This window comes from Biomphalaria glabrata, chromosome 14 (genome assembly GCF_947242115.1).
Source record: "Biomphalaria glabrata chromosome 14, xgBioGlab47.1, whole genome shotgun sequence".
In the NCBI taxonomy this organism is placed as follows: Eukaryota; Metazoa; Mollusca; class Gastropoda; family Planorbidae; genus Biomphalaria; species Biomphalaria glabrata.
Window position 1 is genome coordinate 26,951,941 of NC_074724.1, and position 21,443 is coordinate 26,973,383.

Genomic DNA, 21,443 nt, shown 5'->3' on the forward strand with positions numbered 1-21,443 from the left:
ATTACCAATGATTAATTGACCAATTGGTAAATTTTAAAATTGATTCATGTTTTTTTGGTACAATTAAAAAAATGTGTAAAGTTTCAACGAGCACAATTATTTTGGGGACAAAACCCAACATATTTAGCCACAGCCATTAGTACTGAATGACTTATTTCCCTTTTATGAATCAAACAAAATAATCAGAGTGTAAAGTTTCAACTTGATCCGAAAATGGGTGTGGGAGAAATAACGTGTTCAAAATTTATTTTAGACAGACAGACAGTGAGTTGATATAAGCTTTGTAAATATATAATTGGCTTGATCAGACACACCAGATTCTGCCTCGTCTCAAGACGAAACCAAAGCCATTGATTCACCTGGGCGCATTCATTGTCTTCCGAGACATAAGGAGCAATGTAATACAAAACTACATTGAGTCAATCGCGCCTATGTCATGGTAGGGTTCAAGCCTTGGAGTCTTATCACGGAGACACATAGGCTTCAGAGAAAGCAGTTTTTGAAAGCGTTTATGTGCTTCATGGTCTAGGAAACACTTCCAGCCATGTCTCTAATGCTTCGTAGACCTGCACAACGAGGATATCAGAATATTTGCTCTTTTCAACGCTATTGAAGGTAAAACACAAATTCACATCAACGTACTTCTAAGCGTAGACACACTTGTAACACCAGCCAGATCCAAGCGTGAAGACAACAGCAAGGACTGAAGCACATGCAATGATTGACAGACCCGTCGCAACTATCTATTTAGTTGTATAGTAAAAATGTACATTATTTAATAGCGCCGCTTACATCAATAGGCGATGACGTCATTTGCTTTTTTTTATTGTGTACTAGTTGCCCTCCCCCTTGTTGCTTCGTCGTAATTTTTCATATGACGTCAAACTTTTCTTCTTGGTCGTTTGCATTCACGCCATATTGCTCGACTGAAGCAGGTTGTATCTTTGGAGCTCTTGAATTTTCATTGTGTCTTCGGTACTGGATAGCCTTATCGTTGGTCTTGGTATATATTCTTGAAGGATTATATTGACCACTGTTTAGGGTCAGTTTTATTTCACATTGTAAAGTTTTTTTTTAATATGGATTCAGTCGTATTCGTATTTTGTAATTACATTAGAAGATTAGAGGATTAGAAGAATCTATTTGTCTTTCTATAGGGTTTTCGTCTCAGGTTTCAAGTCTCAGGTTTTCCGTTTCAGGTTTCATGTTTTAAGTTTCGAGTCTGAGGTTCCAGTTCCAGATTCCAGGTTTCTACATTCAGTCTTGGTGTTGCATTGTGACGTTGTGAGTTTTGGTGCTACCCTGAACTGTGGTTATCTTCATTGTTGGTGAACATTCGTCTTGGCTAGAAGATACTTGTATTACCATGAACATTTGAATATGAAATACACTGAACTTTTCATAGAGTCTTTGTCTTGAAATATTGTTGTAGACAATATTAACGACATCATAATTTAAGGTGATTATTCTTGTTTTAAATACTTATTAAGTATTTATCTGAATTATACTATAAGCATTGATTTTTCACATCATACTATATGTAGTTCCACTTGTATTCAGTTATCACCATTAGTCATATGTCATTTCATTGTATAAATGTCATTGAATTAAATTTATAATTTAATTATAAATCATCATACACATCGTTTATTAGTTTATGTACAACTGGGTGTGTATGGTGTGTCTGCTGGGCTGAACATTGGGACTAAAAGTAATAATAAATTATAAATTAATTATAACACACACACACGTTGCAATTAATATTACTTTTAATATCTAGACAATTTAATAATTTAGTAAATTAAATCTTAAGACCTGACAAGACCTGCAAGACTCGTATATTCTCAGTAAGCGCAGATACATCAACAAATACTGACACAGCCGCAGAAACTGACATACCGGCAAGCGCAGAGATTTTTGTAAGCTCTGTCAGATTCATTTTTAATCGCAGACACTTGTGTAAACTCACATAAACTTGTAAACGCAGAGACTTATCTTATCTTATATAATACAGACGTTACTTTAAAAAGAAGATGATTACGTCCTACGCGTCATGCATTAAGTTATGCATGTTAACCAAGGACTTACATTCTGTCAAGTCACTGGTTTTCCTGGCTGGCTCAGGCAACCCATTCCATGCTTTAAGCGCAACCTAAGATCACTAAGCTGAAACCTCTTTGACACATTTGGGTCAGGAAAGAAGCAAAAGTAAAAAGCTGAAGAAACACTCCTACAGTCACGTGACCCTCAAGGAAAGTGCAACACGGAAGCACTGTGCCAGCCGGGGGGGGGGGGGCTGACTCTCTCATGGTCCTGAACTCATCGAGGATTTATTTCAAGACGCTCAGAAAAAACTACAATTGCAAAGAAACGAAAAAAATAACAACACGCTTACTGATAAACTGATAAAATAAAACTGTTTTCTCAAGAACATGACTCTCTCGTGGTCCTGAACTCATCGAGTTTACATGAACTGATAAAACAAGCAATCTATAAAAATAAGACTCCGCATTTACAACTATACCTATATCTTTGGAGCTCTTGAATTTTCCTTGTGTCTTCGGTACTGGATAGCCTTATCGTTGGTCTTGGTATATATTCTTGAAGGATTATATTGACCACTGTTTAGGGTCAGTTTTATTTCACATTGTAAAGTTTTTTTTTAATATGGATTCAGTCGTATTCGTATTTTGTAATTACATTAGAAGATTAGAGGATTAGAAGAATCTATTTGTCTTTCTATAGGGTTTTCGTCTCAGGTTTCAAGTCTCAGGTTTTCCGTTTCAGGTTTCATGTTTTAAGTTTCGAGTCTGAGGTTCCAGTTCCAGATTCCAGGTTTCTACATTCAGTCTTGGTGTTGCATTGTGACGTTGCGGAAGCACTGTGCCAGCCGGGGGGGGGGGGGGGGGGCTGACTCTCTCATGGTCCTGAACTCATCGAGGATTTATTTCAAGACGCTCAGAAAAAACTACAATTGCAAAGAAACGAAAAAAATAACAACACGCTTACTGATAAACTGATAAAATAAAACTGTTTTCTCAAGAACATGACTCTCTCGTGGTCCTGAACTCATCGAGTTTACATGAACTGATAAAACAAGCAATCTATAAAAATAAGACTCCGCATTTACAACTATACCTCTCTAGTCTCTATAATGTAGAAATTATTTCCATTATTCGAAATCAAACAAAATAATTAATTAGCTATAATTAATTGACTAATTGGTCAATTTTTAAATTGATTTATATTTTGTTAGATTAATTGTTTTTTTTTTTATAATTTTCAACATGATTCGAGAATTGGCTCAGTGCAATAACGTATTCAATTATCTAAGTGGACGAAAACCAACATATTTAGCTTTAATATGTTAATACTGAGGGATTAATTTTCCTTGTTGGTATCAAAAAAATATAATTAATTGACTAATGTGTTAATTTTTGTATTAATTTATGTCTTGCCTATGCCAATGAATTATTGTGTAAAGTTTCAACTTGATCCGAGAACGGGTGTGAAAGAAATAACGTTTACAAACTTTTGACCAGACAGACAGACAGACAGGCAGAGCTAGTTGATATAAGATTTGTAATAAACCTATTTTCAAGATTGGTGGTCATAAGATAATTGCAGAAAAGTTAATTAAGTTAATTTAAAAAACTTCTCTGATAATAACAGCCACCCGAGTACCCAAGAGTCACATAGAATTGTTCGGCTAATTACCTGTAAAGGTTCCACCTGCGATGGCGAAGAAGAAGGTTATGACGACCACGAGAAACTGGTAGCCCCCTTGTTCCACCGGTGTCCTGCCTAAAGCCCCTTCCACACCAGAGTCGCCGTCAAAAGTCTCCGGGAAGATAGCTCTGCGACTGAAAGAACAATTTATCTATGTCAGTGCATGAAATTTTATGCCGTTTTCATTTACTACGAGACGCTTTCGCAGCAATAAGGTAGTGTACACAGTGCACCTATATATTATATAAGTCTGTGGTAGTGTGTTTTTTTTAATGAGTGAGGTAGATTTAATTAAAAATTAGAAATGGAGGCAGATAATAAAAAAATGGCGTCCATTAATCAAAAGAAAGATTATTTTAAACGTTTGATAACATTCTAGTTGTAGTACAAACCCAAACGTGAGCTAATGTTAATACTTGTCCTTATGATTGCCCTAAAACTTAGATAAACCCAGAGCTATGTCTATAGCTAGCTGTAAACTCATCCTCACAATACTAGAACTACAATTTAATCAAAGTAATGCCAAGAGACAGGGTTAACTTAATTCTCAGACATAGGGAACGTTGAACATCCAGTGTTTTTAAACTCTTTTTCTCCTAATAGACGATATCATCGTTGATTTGACCTCATTAAATTAAATTAATGTATAATTTTATAATTATTTTTTTTGTGTTATATAAAAAGAGCATGCATTCCCCTTTAATTCTAGACCAAATAAAACATTTCCTGATGACAAACGACAAAACTATTGACGCATAATCATAACAGGGGAGTGAAATATTATTCAGCGAAATTGAGAATTACGTCGAAACGTGGAAACATAATTACGGAGAGAAAGAGTTAACCTCTAAGATACATTTGATGTAGAACTTACAAAAAGAAATAACAAGCAAAATATACCAAAAAAAAAAAAAAAAAAGAAAAAAACTTAAACAAACAAAAAGAACTCGTTTTAAAAATAAAAAGCTTATCTAAGGGAAATAACCGCCAATCACAGCCATTTTTCTGAAAATAGCAGGGCTTAGCTCCCTTTCTGACGCATCTAAAACAAATTAATTAATTAGTAATTATTGATTAACTAATTGGTTACTTCTTGGATTTATTCTTATATTGTCATCGAGTATGAATAATTACGCGAAATTTCAACTTGATCCGAGAACAGGAAGTGGAAGACATAGCGCGGCAAAACGTAATAAAACGATTAAACAACTCTCATTAAGTAACATTATGCCCATTATTTCGATATCAAACTAAATAATTAATCACCAATGAGCAATGAACTAATTGTTAAATTTTTTGATCGATTAACGTCTTGTATTATGAATTATTGTGCAAGGTTTCAACTTGATCCAAGAATGGGAAGTGGAAGGCAAAACATGTTCAAATTTGTACCAGACAGACAGACAGACAGACAGAGTGAGTTGATATAAGCTTGGTAATAAACAAACAAACACAGCTTATATTGATTGAAGGGAGCAAACCGTTTCATTTCTGACATTTCCCCCACCCTCAATATTGCAAGTGTTATCTCCCCTTTTTCAATTTAAAACAAAAAAATAATTAATTACCACAAATTGATAAATTTTGTGATTGATTCATGTGTTGTCAGGTACAAAGAATAATTGTGCACAATGTCAACTTGATCCGAGAATCGAAAGTGGGAGAAAAAACAACAAAAGTTTAAAAGAATCCACCCAGACAGAAGCTTTGCATAAATTCATCTAGCTACATAAATAATAAGTGCAGAATTATTAGAAATGTTTTTATTGGATGTCAAAGAAGAGGAAAACCAAAGAGTGTTCCGGTCCAAGCAGTTCCCGCGCATCGGGAAAAGGGGGAGGGAAGGAGGTACAAACAAAGCCCAAAAGAAAGGGGTCCCTCTTCACGCTTACTTAATGCACCATTTTAACGATTTGAAGGTTTTTGTCATGTTGGGGAGAAGGCAGATGGGTCCTCAAGTACCTTTTTGTCTGGAGTCCAAATATTCCTTACCCGTCCTGTCACCCGAGTCTTGAACTCGTATCCTTGAAAATGAACAAACTCTACAAAGTTCAGTTACTTACTCGTGTTCAGACCAAGAACCGGATATACCAGCCAGCACTGCAGCACCAATGGCCGCCAACAATCCCGGCATCCCATGGAGGTTGTTCACACCGCACGTGTCGTGGATCTTCATGTACTTTCTCATCAGAGGCTGAAATAAGCCAGGAAAAATTGAGGGGCCTTTCATTTAGGTAGTTTGAAACTTGTCCAGTTGTTGTTGATGCTAATAAAGTAGCAACAATCTATTGTTGTTTTTTTTTCAGAATTTAGGCAGTGAAATGTCTCCCTCAGTTACATTAACAAATTGTTATCTTTTCGCGGATTTTGAAATTTGGTAAACTGTAAATAATGAATCTTATACTTTTGTTGATGTCAGCTACGTTTACTGCACGAGACATGTATCCTAAACCTGCTGTAAGGATTTTTTATCCTAAACCTTACTGTAAGGAACCTATCTCATAAATTTTATTGTAAGAAACCTGTATTGCAAACCTATTGTAAGGAACCTAAATCCTAAACTTTACTGGTAAAGAACCTGTAACATCATAAACTTAATGTAAGGAGCCTGTATCCTCAACTTACAATTAGGAAACTGTATAGTAAACTTACTGTAAGGAACCTGTAACATAAACTTACTGTAAAGAACCTGTATCATCAACTTGCTATAAGGAACCTCTATCATAAACTTTAATGTAAGGTTCCCCCATCGTAAACTAACTGTAAGGAACCTGTATCCTCAACTTACTGCAAGGGCCCTGTATAGTAAACGTACTACAAGGAACCTCTATCATATACTTTACTGTACGGAACCCGTATCCTAAACTTACTGTAAAGAACCCGTATAGTGTATTTTAAGGAACCTGTAAATTTAGTATAATGAACCTGTATCCTAGACTTTATTGTAAACTTACTGTAAGGAACCTGTATCCTAGAACGCTGATGAGGCCAGCCACGCAGCCGAATATCATGGCACCAAACGGATGCATTGGCATCTGTGCTGAGGCCCCGACAGCAACACCTCCTGCCAGTGTAGAGTTCTGTACATGGACCTGATACGGGTGACAGATTGTGAAGTCAATGCAAGGAATATTTTCATTTGGTTTTGGGGAAAGCGTTTTTTATTTATCGATAGATCTAGCGCCAGATTCACACAATGCCAAAAAAACAACAACAACAACATAATGTAGGCGCAAAGCAGTATGATAACAAAACAGACCCAAACAAGAGTTAAAAAGACAAACTAATTTGAAAAAAAAAAACATTTAAAAAGGGAGCTCTTAATGCTCTTCTAGAATGTAGTGATGCATGGGGTTTGTCTGAACAAGGCTGGTACTCGGTAGTCAGCTCCAAATCTTTGGTTCATGCAATGAAAAAGCCCCGCAAACAGTAACATTGAGGAAACAAAAACGCGAGAAGCGTTGAATCTATGTAACCGAGGCCATTCATTATAGAAGACCTGAACACTGAACTGTACGACGTGGCAACAAGCAATTGGTCTAAACTGCCCACAGGTTGTGACGTTGCAGGTCAGTGTTGATGTCTTCTATAACGAATAGTCTCGATGCAACGTAGGGACACAAGTGCTGTGTCAGTCTCTCGCTCTCTCTCTCCCTCTCTCTTTCTTTATCATCTATGTTTCTCAACCTCTTTCTTTCTTTCTTTCTCTCTCTCTCTCTCTCTCTCTCTCTCTCTGTACCTAATCACTAGCATAAACTTTGTATAATATCTACACAAACTTTGGCCTTTTTATCCATTCAGACACACTCAAATGCCGAAAAAATGGCGCTTAAAAAAAACAAACTCATAGAAACACGACAAATCCTCCTAAAAATGGATCTCTATTCAACTAACCATGTTCAACCTTCCTTCCTTGTCCACTAAACTAGATATAGCAAAGGTAACCGCCGTGCATGCGCAGAGTGATAAAAACGTATTCAAATAAGCTCTATCCCTTTGCTGTTGATCGTCTGCGAAGCCGCCATTGAAAGAGGGCCAATAGATCCACAAGAAAACGGTACCTTAAAATAAAAAACAAACAAGATTACAAAGAGAGCTTGTGTTATCACACAAACTCAGAGGCGGCCCCATCGATTTCACCAATGGGCCAGGAATATTTAAGCCATAGTCTTAATCGTTGAAAGTAATACAATTTTTAAAAAATCACTGGGCACTAAAATAATAATAAAAATTAATTTAAAAGATAGAATGTTTGGGAGTCGCCAAGTAAACAAATACCGGAGTTAATGCTAGCCCAATGCTAGGTGCAGCTTTCACAATAATAAATAATAGATTTGATTCATATATATATCTTCATAATGATTTAGAACTCTTTCTTTGGGCATAGCGTTCAATCCCCCTCCCCCCCGAAATCACACCGCTGCGCAGGGGTGGGGGTCGGAATTTAGTGACTGATTTTTTGCTTTGATTTTGTTTAATTTAGCTGCTGAGATTTTAATACTAAACCATCACTTGCCCCAGCGTAGCCAATAGGGTTTTGAGTTTAAATCCCCCTACCAGTGTTTTTTTTACTGTTAAACACCCCTCTTCTATAAAACAAAACCAAAAAAAAAATTATAATAATGCAAACGACAATCGACAATACACAAATTCCATGACAATAACTAAGGAAGATTTTGATTTTAAAAACCCCCTCTGAAATTTAAGATAAGACCCTCTTCAATACAAGATTATCCATACATCAATAACAGATTATACGAGCGTAACCAAGAGGGGTTTTGTCTTTAAAACCCCCTTCCAGGGGTTTTTGTAGTTAAATCCCCCTCTTCAATATAAAAAAAGCAAATTACGCACTCAAAAATCTATGAGCGTAGCCAAAAGGGTTTTGAGCTTATTAAAAAAAACTCCAGAGATTATTTAGTTTAAAACCCCCCAACAGATGATTTTGACGATAAAACTTCCCTTTTCGATATAAAATCTCAAGCAAACTACAGTCACCTAATTCCAAGAGCGAAGCCAAGAGAGATTACAAATTTCTACCAGTGGCTGGGCTCCATTACTAAAGTGCAGTGAATAGTCATCTGCCAAAATTGAAAAAGGACTAAATGTGGCTCAACAAAGATGGCTAAGACGGATTTTAGGAGTCAGTTATAGAGATCGGGTCTCAATCAACCTTAGTAAAGTTGTGCCAGAGCGTCACATAACATTAGCGGGACATGTTATCCGACAAAATGAATTACACATAATAAGAGTTGTGATAACATGGAGGCCATTACAAGGAAAGTGTAAACAGGGACATCCTAGTACTTCAGTACACGTTCATGGAGGTCCTTAGAGCCGGTAGGAAGAGGCTTCAGCAAGGGCGGGGAATCAACAATTTTTCTACTTACTCCAGGAAGAACCTATTCTAGGGTACAATAAACGTGTTCCGAAAGAATGAAGGGTCAGAATGTGTGTTTACACGAGGGGGAGGGTGCCGAAAAAAATCCTGGCTACGCCCATGACTCTATATATGATTTTATTTTGGGTACGTACCAATCATTGCGAAGATATCCGAGTGGTACACGCTGCCCTCTTTGTTGGACTTTTCTACATCAGGTGTGTACAGGACTCTGGCCACTGCCAAACCGAAGTAGGCCCCGAAGGTATGAATGAACATAGACTCTCCTATATCTCTTACCTAATAAACAATAAGTAGTACAAGTATACAATACAATTGAAGATTGTATGTCTATGTTTTGATGTATGCCACCACTCTTTTTTCCCCTCACAGCTTTGAATGGACTTTTCAGTGAAAAGAAAAGGGGAACAGAGGGATACATTCATTTAGCATAAGGAGAAGAGAGTCACGAAGTCAGAAGAGATTTTGTCCTCGATTTCCAAATAGAGTTATGTGGTTTGAGTTGAGCACAATCTCATTTCTTTCCGGCCATTGATTTATCATTCCTTCAGGGTTGTTGGTATCTGTGTATCTCTTTTGTTGACCTCTCTGAGAACGCTTTTTCTTGCACATTTACTTTTGTTGACCTCTCCGAGAACGCTTTTTCTTGCAGATTTACTTTTGTTGACCTCTCTGAGAACGCTTTTTCTTGCACATTTACTTTTGTTGACCTCTCCGAGAACGCTTTTTCTTGCACATTTATTTTTGTTGACCTCTCTGAGAACGCTTTTTCTTGCACATTTACTTTTGTTGACCTCTCTGAGAACGCTTTTTCTTGCACATTTACTTTTTGTTGACCTCTCTGAGAACGCTTTTTCTTGCACATTTACTTTTGTTGACCTCTCTGAGAACGCTTTTTCTTGCACATTTACTTTTGTTGACCTCTCTGAGAACGCTTTCCTTCGCAGTTACTTTTTAAAATAGTTGCTAATGATAGACTATAAGACATACGGCCATATCCAGCCCATCATAGTTGAAAATTGTCCATCTGCTGTTTTTAGAGAATCCCAATGCCATATCTTATGATAGGTCAGTTATATAACTTTCAAGAGTTTCTGAAGTACTCTTATGGTTAGGACTTTAGTTGTAATCTGTACCTGTGTAATCGTCTATCTAATTTGTTATTCGCATGTATGTTCTGGTTGGTTTCGTGTAATTTTTAGACCAATACAAACATCTTATCTTATCTTATCTTATTACGTTTATTAGACTACACATATGCAATCTTTGAGCTGTCTACCTGTAGCGGTCATTTATTAACATTAATTCGCTGTGAGCGCAATGGTCTATTCTGTTAGACTGCATACATACAAGCAGCGGTCTCCTTGTAATGTTCATATAATTAAACTATAATTGGTGCAAGGATAATGGTCAAGCGATTAGGTCAAACAGACTACTCACGTGAAGCAGGTCGATACCGATGTACTCGTTAATCTGAGCCAGCAAGACCTCAAAGATGCCCATGATGACGAGCTGGACTGGACTGACCTTTCCCAGGACGGCGCCGAAAGAGATGAGGACAGTGGCTGTGGCGAAGTCATAGGTGACCATACTGTCGAAGTAAACAAGTTATAAGACTCTCAGAGTCGTAATAGGTAACTGTAGACATTTATGATAACACTATCTAACTGTAGACTTTTGTCATGACATTAGAAAAGGGAGATGTGGATAAGACTATCTAACTGTAGACTTTTGTCATGACATTAGAAAAGGGAGATGTGGATAAGACTATCTAACTGTAGACTTTTGTCATGACATTAGAAAAGGGAAATGTGGATAACACTATCTAACTGTAGACTTTTGTCATGACATTAGAAAAGGGAGATGTGGATAACACTATCTAACTGTAGACTTTTGTCATGACATTAGAAAAGGGAGATGTGGATAAGACTATCTAACTGTAGACTTTTGTCAAGACATTAGAAAAGGGAGATGTGGATAAGACTATCTAACTGTAGACTTTTGTCAAGACATTAGAAAAGGGAGATGTGGATAAGACTATCTAACTGTAGACTTTTGTCAAGACATTAGAAAAGGGAGATGTGGATAAGACTATCTAACTGTAGACTTTTGTCAAGACATTAGAAAAGGGAGATGTGGATAACACTATCTAACTGTAGACTTTTGTCAAGACATTAGAAAAGGGAGATGGGGATAAGACTATCTAACTGTAGACTTTTGTCAAGACATTAAAAAAATGGACATGTGGATAAGACTATCTAACTGTAGACTTTTGTCAAGACATTAGAAAAGGGAGATGTGGATAAGACTATCTAACTGTAGACTTTTGTCAAGACATTAGAAAAGGGAGATGTGGATAAGACTATCTAACTGTAGACTTTTGTCAAGACATTAAAAAAATGGACATGTGGATAAGACTATCTAACTGTAGACTTTTGTCAAGACATTAGAAAAGGGAGATGTGGATAAGACTATCTAACTGAAGACTTTTGTCAAGACATTTAAAAAATGGACATGTGGATAAGACTATCTAACTGTAGACTTTTGTCAAGACATTTAAAAAATGGACATGTGGATAAGACTATCTAACTGTAGACCTTTGTCAAGACATTAAAAAAATGGACATGTGGATAAGACTATCTAACTGTAGACCTTTGTCAAGACATTAAAAAAATGGACATGTGGATAAGACTATCTAACTGTAGACTTAAGTCAAAACATAAGAAAATGGACATTAGGATAAATGTATGAAACTGTAGACTTTTTTATCAAATGGACATGTTGATAACACTATCAAGCAATAGATATTTTATTTATAAAAACAAAAAAACGGTTTTCTTTCAAAATACAAAACGTTACTGTTACTACTGTTACACTTAAAACATCGGGGCATTGGAGTTTCAAGACCATTTCTAGTTTTTGAAGATCTGAAGGTGTAAGACGGACTGACAGATCGCACAAAACTAATTGCAACTTTTTCCTTTAAGGAGGAAGCAAAAAAAGAAAAGATATATTCATATTTGTATGCTACAAAGTAAAAGGCTTCTTGCGACATTGACAATTGTTCAAACTGTACTTTATTTGTGTACTTGGCGAGTTAGTCAAATATGGACATTTGCCAACTTGAAATCAATGTTGCTACACGCAATACTTACTCCACGACCGTGATGTGAAACTTCTCGCCGCCTATAATGTCATTATGGATAAAGCCTCGAACTATAGCTGCCCACTGGACACAAATGGCGCTGACCATCAAGTTGAGACCCACCGCACCGAAGCCGTAACTCTTCAGGAAAGTCATCAAAAAGCCGAAGCCGACAAAAATCATGGCGTTGACATCCTGGAAATCTGGAAGCAAGAAGAAAAGCAACTATAACAACTATAACAACTATAACAACTATAACAACAAACTTTTATCAACATTTCAATGATTATAATTTGTTAAAATGAATAGAGATTCGATGGATCCAGTGACTCTCGAGGGGAAAGACAGTCGTGTTTATGCCGTTTTATAGGAGACATCTCAAAAGCTAAAAATTTAGAAACAAACGCAAGCATAAAACGGAGGCTAATCCTTAAATATATAGACATTGAACATAAATGAAAAACAGCACCTAGCAGAATTGCACTGCAAAGCGTTGTTGCCATTTCCAGGGTCACTGGTTCGGGCCTCGGTCGGCGCTGTCCCTCATTTTCGTCGCATTTAATTCACTACTTTCATTTAGAAATACTTGGTAACTGCTGCTACTTTTCATTTATATTCAATATGTATGTATCATTCATCTGTTTTAGCTTCAAATTTATAATCCATAAATAAGAAGAATTTTGGAGTATCCGGTGTTGAGAATACGGAAATATTGAAAACTGGTGCACGGGTTGCTGAGGAAAAGAGAACAGCGCTGGCAGAAGAAAAACGTCAGAGAAGAAAAACAAGGCCACTGACACTAGCTCCAGCTGGAATAACATGCCTAGTGTGCAGCCGAACATTCCGGGCTCACATAGGTCTCACCAGCCACATTAGGAGGCATAGAACCCCAGTGCAAAGCCCTCAGCCCCCTGGATGACAGACAAAGTGGTCATCATCGAACCACGATGGACGAACTATATATTGATAAACTATAGATTTTTCAAAACCGTGTTCATTTTGCGTACTTATTTTTTTTTTTAGCACCGTAGAATTAAAATATATTATCATATGTTACGCAGAACTTCTCATTTGTTTGCACAGTAGAAAACAAATGTAGGCTTCAACTTAGGAAAGACTGCCTTACTTCATAGGCTTCAATAGTCCATTTCAGCAAAAACAGTTTCAGTTGGTAGGCCTATTGTTAGTTATTTGTTAAGTGCAAAGCAATTGTTTTTGTGTTTTTTTTTAGTCTTAAAACATTTATTTGCCTGAAGTAGTGTTTCGGTATTTAGACCTCTTCGTTTTAAATGTAACCTTTTTTTTAATAATAAAAAAAAAAGTCTTATATTTAAAAATAAACCAAAGTAAACTTTTAACTCGTTACAGATTTTCTTTCAAAACAAAATGTAGATCTATATTGAGATGCAAATCAAAGCAAAAGTACCACTTTTTACTTCGTAATTTCACCTAGACTAATGTGTTTACAGCATTCCTTTAATCTCGTTGGCGAGATTATTTTTAATGAGATTCCAGCAGACACGCAGACGACAAGATGATAGGGCCTACACATGCTTTTACCCCGGATCGTGTTCTGGTTTAATGAATATCGGTGTAGGTCAGTGCAAGAGACAAGGACTAATCCCATCGCAGAGACCTTGACACCTATCTTGTCAACGTATTAACTGACAATGATAATAATAGAGCTTATCTTCGAGTCCGAAAATTAATGAGGAATGCAGTATTTCCCGTGGATACGCAGCCCCAGCTGTGACCTACATATTTTGGCCCATATTTCTATTGTATAAAGTTCAACGTAGATAAAGAAAATCATACTCTAGAGTCTAGACTCTAGACGTATTTAATGTTTAAGATGAAACGAGTCTATACATTTAAGAACCATAGGGGATTTTCATTTATGGCGGATAACTATAAATACCTAGCTTCTTGGTGCGTCCGGTGTCGAGAACAAAGGAAGTGTTGATAAACTATGTATTTTTTCAGTCCTGGAAAATCAACTTTTCTAAGCTCTTACGCTTGTATCACTAAGTTATTTTTATTACTAAGTTGGCAACAGTGATGGCTTCCTTGGCAACAGTGATGGCTTCCTTGGCATTGTTTAATTTATTTCATAGTCCCTCCCCCCAACCCACAAAAAAAAAAAAAACGTAAGCTCTTTTCATTTTTTTTAAAGTTACGTTATATCGTCTGCTATTTCTTTTATTCTTCTGTATTGTTGTTTTCAATTAGCAATATAAGGCAGACCTTATAATTGAAAACTAAACAAAGAAGAGATGATATTGTTTAAAGTTCATATGGTGATAATCTCCAATGTATGTAACCTTTTAGTCTGATATGCATGTCATTAGGTGAAGCTTTACTGTTGAGACTTAACTCTTTCTCTCAGTAATTATTTTTCCACGTTTCGAAGGAATTCTTCATTTGGCTCATTACTATCTCACTAGCCTGCTATGATTGGGCTTCAATAGCTTTGTTGTTTGTTATCAGACAATGTTGTATTTGGTATAGGATTAAAGGGAAATGCGTGTTCTTTTTATGTAACACAAAGTCAAGTTTATAAAATTAAGAATTAATTTAATTCAATGAGGTCAAATCAACGATGGTATCGTCGATTAGGAGAGAAAGAGTTAAGTCTAAATATTACGTAGAGACGTTGTGACGCATTTTGCTATATACTTCGCTTTGACTGATACATACAAGATTATCGTTTCCTAGTACCATTCGAGCTTTGAGTTCACTTTTGTTTTCTAAACTAATCATTAGCAATGAAAACTAACTGGTAGGTGTTTGCATGTACATTATTGACATGTATAGCTGTACAGGTGGAGTTGTTCTCCACCATATAAATGTTGTTTTTTTTATATTTTTAAATTTTGCTTGTTTTTCTGAAATAAGTCTATGGTTGATTACATTTGGAAGCACTACCTGTCTGCGCATAATGTTTCATGTTACTGTGACCTCTCACATGCCTCGCGAGTTATCCTCCCAGACGTCACTTATGTCTGGACAACAAAAATTAGTTTACGTTCCGATTTCTTCCCCCTGTTGATGTCCGGTGTTAGTCACATGCTGAAGTGACCTATATATTGGGTCGTTACAGAGGAGTAGTTTAAAAATAAAAAGGTAATTGATTCTTCTCGACACACCCTCCACCAAACACACACACACATCTCTTGTATTTTCACTACGACCTTAAAACCTATTTTTTTCTCGTTGGCATGCATACAACATTTTGGACGAAACAATAAAACCAGAGTTGGCAACATGACACAACAGAATCACCTTCCGAGACTAAATCTGTTAGGGACTATTGGAAAGATTTTCAGGTTAAACTAAAAAAAGATCAAGGACGCTAAACTAAACTTTCACTGTTACCAACTAAATAAAAAAAGTATTGAGCTCTAGTTCTAACATCATCTCAATGCGCGGCAGTAGATCTTGCTATCAACATTCCTTTATTACCGCTAGTTGGTTGCCATTTTGTTTTGAAGTGGGTTTGTCATAGAATGAGAGTCGAATTCTTTCTCTTTATTAAATTATTTTGTGTTACAAAAAGATGAGCTTAGAGAATTTGATTCTGAATTGCTGAAAAATTGAACTAAAATGTTCATATACTTTTAAAAACATAGTTTATCAACATTTCCGTTATTTTTTACACAGAAAATTCCAAAAAAAAAGGTAGCTCATATGTATGTATATTATATCTAGACTGGACATGGAGATCTTTTAACACTGCAAAAAAGGTCGTGAAATTTTTTTAAAAGTTGAAACAAGGCTTTGTTTTTTAAAGTAGTTATGAGAAGTAAAGTTGTTGTTTTTTTTAACCCTAACCTATGTAGCATATAATTTAATTTTTAAATCTAGACCTAGTACTTGAACGTCAAAAAATAAGAGTACTCTCGTCTCATAATTATTATTTTTGCAATTTTTAGATACATAATCTAGAAAGATCTAGGTAATCAATCTATTTATCTTATCTATTTAAATGTGCATAAGATGATTAAAATCAACAGACATGAATTATTTCGATTTAGGATTTTTGAAACATTATCTCAATGGAAACAAACAGGAAATGGCTTTGTTTCAGATATTTGCGTGAATATATAGTTATGTGATTAATAGCCCATTCTAAAAAAAAAAAATCCGAGAAATGATTTTGCATTATTTCTAAACTTTGAAAACTAAAGATCATTACTTTCCTAAGACAGAAATAATTGATTGGGGCGACTTCCCTTAGAGCTTGAAAAAGAGTTACGTACATAAAAATCTCTATATATAGGTCTGTGAATCGATCAATCGCGGATAAGAATTTGTTTGCGATTTCCAGTCTTGATATAAGTCTATAAGGTAGCTATTGAAGTTTTTCCCCAACGTAAGAGAATTTCCATTACAGAGTAGATTGAAAACTGAGAGTTTTAGAATGGCAATGTTTTCAATGGTTTATAAAATATTTTAAAAGTTAAGGATTGGTTGTTGTAATGCTATGACAAAGAAAGCAAAAACGTCAGAAAAATTTTCAATTAGCGATTTTTTTATTTTTGTGTTAGTTATAAATAGAACTCTAACTTAATGCTCAAATAACAACATAATAATATTTTTTTTTTAAATTAAACCTTTATCGATAATTTAAAAAAAAGTGAAAAAAATTGGTCAGCTTTGGGATGGGAGGAGGTTGAACCGAGACCAATCGTTATAGAAGGCCTAAACATTGACCTGATACGTCACAACCTGTGGGCAGTTTAGACCAATAGCTCGTTGACACGTTATAGGTCTGTAACCACGACAATCGCGGTGTTTGCACGATGTCCTAACAAGTTAGGTAACCGCTCACGCTACAAAAGGTGAAATATAAACTCACCGATCTATATAAAAAAAACAACAAAAAAACGTCTACATCGATCGACTAATGTAATGGTCGCCACATAGAGTAAAAAAATATTGCTAATTGATTTCCTAATTAATGTAATGATCTTTCTGAAATTGAAAAGAGATTTGTAGTTCGAGTTAAGAATAGTTAAGATGCGAAAGTTCAGCTCGATAGTAGAATGGAATGACGAATCTATTAGTAATGCCCATCTGTTTTAGACTTTTTTGACCAGGCAAAAGGTCGAGGTACTAGTAAGAGTAAAAAAAAATCATATAACTGTTTCAGGTCAGGTGTCTCGTTGCTTTCTGGCCAATTGGACAGACGTAGACCACGTGATATGATCACTTTGTACATTCTCAAAATCGACGTGGAACGTAATTTTTTTTCCTCAGGTCTGACGTACTTTTTGAGGACATATGTAAATGTAATCTCCCTTGTTTAGTCTAGAACGATTTTATTTTTAGAAGACAAGGACAAGAGTCCCACCCAAAAAAATACATGTCGGACACTGAGCAGAAGTGTAGAAAGTGTCCTCGTGACGTGCAGCTTTCAATGAAGACTTGGCCAGTCCAATGCCATGTCGCGTGACACGTTCAAGGGGAGGAAATCAGCGTATCCATTCAGCCCACGTGATTCCACGCTTAGACACGACCTTGACATTGGTTAGAAAACGGGAGCGTCACCAAGTTTATTGAAGATTCAGCGTTAAAAATAAGGAACAGCCATTTTGTTTTTTAAACAAACCAAGTTCCAAGTTTGTTCTTCACTTTCACATTTTCAGACGTACCTTCAGATTATAAAGATTATCACGTCGCAGCCCAAATGTCTTGCTGGACAACAAGGGATGACAGCTGGCGGGCTTTCAACTCTCGTGACCAAAGCGCAAGCCACATGACCAACAGTTTTACCAATGTAGTTTCCAAAAGAAATATTTTTTCATAACCACGTGTAAGCTATTTAACATTTAACAAAAAAACAACTTTTCAAATTATGATTATTTCAACTTGCAGAAGTCGTCCGTAGCTTATGCCAACCCCCAATGCAAGCAGAGAAATGAGAAACAATGAACAAAAATCCGGAAATTAAGTAGATTGTTTTTTTTCGCACTTTGACTAAGGGACCACCAGGCCCATTCGCGAAATATCTAGCCCACTTAGTCATTTGTCAGGCATTGTCTGTAGCTATTGTATCGTTTCCTCTTTAGTGACCCAACAACTTTCTTAATGGTCGTGTGCTATGCGCTGCGGAGTGTCGTCACCATAGTCCGGAGTTCGAACCCTGTACTCTGCCACTCCCTTGCAGGAGGTTTGGTCTTGGACGTAATAACTTTCAATAATTAAGGAACGTCCCAAAACATGTAAAAGAAAAACAAAATATTGCTAGCCTAGTTACCAACAAGAAAATGGAACAGCCATTACAAGTTCCAGTTTATCAACTTTCGCAACAATAAATTGTTTAGACGTGAACGGTGATTGTCTATTTCTTCACTATGTGTCTCCACGTGAAACAAGGGGGAAACAAATGTATTTTTAGGATTTAGGAACCATAACGACCTATATAAGTTCTTCGAATTGTCACCATTTTAGGCAGATTAATTTCTATATATACCTTGCGACTATGTCACCTAGAGATCTCATTTTTATGTGAACTTTTGTCTGATGTAAAACAAAAAACATGTTGCAGGGGAAGTAATTAAGGCGCAGTCGGAAAATAGTCTGTTACGATTACTGTCTGGTTAGTTTCATGCGACACATTATGCCAGTTTGTGGGTTAAAACCTATTTCTTTGATATAATATCAGAATAGTCTTCATGATCTAAAATACTAGCTATTGGTCTTTATGGATTTAAAATGTTAAACTTTAAAAGGTTCATGAGGTCAAGTTTCTTTTTTTTTTATTTAGGGGAAAGGTGGATGTCATATTCGGTTATATTGACCCTTTCGAAAAACTTCAGAAATTGATGGGTTTTTTTTTATATGAGAAATTATCCTCAGCTTCCCCTCCCCCCGCAGACGCTCAAAATGACCCATTGTTCTGCTACCAACAGATAGACAGCTTTACTGAGCATGTATATAAATAATAAAACATATTGACAGCTTTAATCAGGGCCGGATTTAAGTATGTGGAAGTCCCGGGGAAGGATTTTTATGGAGACCCCTACAATTTTTCAAAAGCTTCAATATAGAAACACTTATGAATGAAAATAATTAGATCTAAAAACAGGCTACATTTTAGAAGAACGAAATAAAGTTCTTGTACATTTAACCTCAATTTCCTTTTTAAAAATATTTAATATTCATATTTTAGTTTAAAAGTTGTTCATTTTTGAGTTTGTGGAAAGTAAGGCCCTTGGTAGACGCACTGTCGTTAAATCCGGAGCTGTAGTTACTTATTCCGATCAAGCTACAAACGTAAACTTCTTCATCACGACATTTTTGACAGTCGTAAAAATGCGAAAAAAAAAAAATAGAAAAAAAAAACTCCTATAAGTTTCTGACCCGTCGAAATTCTGAATTATGTTTATGTCTTTTGTGGATGCCCTTTTCTTGTGGAGGCCCCGGGGCTGTAGCCACGCCTGCCATCCTTAAAATCCGGCCCTGGTTTTAATGAACATTTAGCTACATTTTTTGTTATTATTCATAGTCTAAAGTGAAATGCTTTGGGGGAAACAAAATTGATTTCAAGGTATTGCTGGTCAATATCTTATACCCTCTTCTGGCACGAAACTATCATTCTAGTATGCACCAAATGCAATAAAGTTTAAGAAAAGGCATTATGGAATAGACAAATGAAAGCGTTTTAAGCTATAGGATTAATACCTTTCTTAAAAACAACATCTACCACCGATTTTCTTTAAAGTGTGACGTCAATACCCCTTCCACTCCCAAAACTCGAATCTAATTCTCGATTTCTTCACTTACTGTCAAAGTCAAGAGAGACGTCTTCCTAAAAGGAGAAAATTAGGTCTGTGCACTTTAATGATACATAGGCAGACGGATCCAAAAACATCGGAGGAAAACAAAACAAGATCACAAAGAGATTGTGTTTCACACAAACTCAGCTATAGACCCCGAAAGATGCAGCCATGGCGCATCTGTTGGGTAAGCAATGCATAGACAAATGCAGGTCTCAAAACGTCTGCACGACGACTCTCAGAAGCTATAAAATACAAAAGTATCGAAAACATGAACGTGTGCGGGGCGGAAGTGTTGTCAACTTGTAGTGTTTGGCCGAGGCTGAGGTTGTTTGTATTAGTATTACTGATATTCATACAGGGCCGGTCCTACAGATTGCGGGGCCCAATGCGAAACGGATTTCGCGGGACCCAGTTTGGGTAGGGATAAGGATAATAAGTGAAAATTAAGATTTTGTATTAGCAAATGAGTTCATATTTGCATTTTATTCATACTTTACTAAGTACAAAATCACTGTCAAATTAACTTTACGAGAAACCTACAGTAGATGGTAGTTTTCCAACAAAAAGCCGATAAACATTCAAACCTGCATTTAAGATTTACTATTGACTAGCAAAATATCGCTTTAAAAAAAAAAAAGAGATCGAGATAGATTTAGATCTATATTTATATGCCAGTGACTATAAAAGTAAATTAAGTATTTGAACTTCTTGTTTTTGGTTAAAATTCGCCTTATTATTACATTATTATTAAATGAAAGCTGACAATGCCGTTGTTTTTTTTAAAAATCGCGAATAGATTGACGTTTTCCATATTGAATGACATCCCGAAACGACAATTTTGTCTGTTTTTAATTAGTTTTACATGAGTTTTCAGAAGATTTTAATAATTTCATGAGCTTTTCATGACTTTTTCGTATATTTTGCTATTTCAGGAGAATTCCAGGAACCCTTTAATAATAAGTTACAATGGTTTAATTTAATAATTTACACCTAGGCGCGTGGACTATGAATGTGCGAGGCTCATTGCGGCGCATAGGTTGCAGTGGTCTAAGACCGGCCATGTATTCATAAGTATTTAATGAACAGATTGTTATGAAGATATGGTTCAATTTGTACCATGCCTAACGGATGTGATTGAATGATCATCTAATTCAGTGGCTCTAAGGGATGTGACTGAATGATCATCTAATTCAGTGGCTCTAAGGGATGTGACTGAATGATCATCTAATTCAGTGGCTCTAAGGGATGTGACTGAATGATCATCTAATTCAGTGGTTCTAAGGGATGTGATTGAATGATCATCTAATTCAGTGGCTCTAAGGGATGTGACTGAATGATCATCTAATTCAGTGGCTCTAAGGGATGTGACTGAATGATCATCTAA

The 21,443-nt window shown here is 36.1% G+C and overlaps 1 protein-coding gene across 2 annotated transcripts in view; it reads right to left on the reverse strand.

Moving 5' to 3' along the window:
• LOC106055173 (ammonium transporter Rh type A-like) overlaps positions 1-21,443 on the reverse strand; it is a 42,479-nt gene that overhangs the window by 2,229 nt on the left and 18,807 nt on the right. For both annotated transcript variants that reach the window (XM_056010164.1, XM_056010165.1), the window contains exons 3-9: positions 12,286-12,478; positions 10,571-10,721; positions 9,265-9,409; positions 7,624-7,790; positions 6,684-6,821; positions 5,793-5,923; positions 3,718-3,863 (exon numbers count right to left, since the gene is read on the reverse strand). In XM_056010164.1, coding sequence (XP_055866139.1) covers positions 3,718-3,863; positions 5,793-5,923; positions 6,684-6,821; positions 7,624-7,790; positions 9,265-9,409; positions 10,571-10,721; positions 12,286-12,478 — 1,071 coding nt within the window. The remainder of the gene's footprint in view (positions 1-3,717; positions 3,864-5,792; positions 5,924-6,683; positions 6,822-7,623; positions 7,791-9,264; positions 9,410-10,570; positions 10,722-12,285; positions 12,479-21,443) is intronic.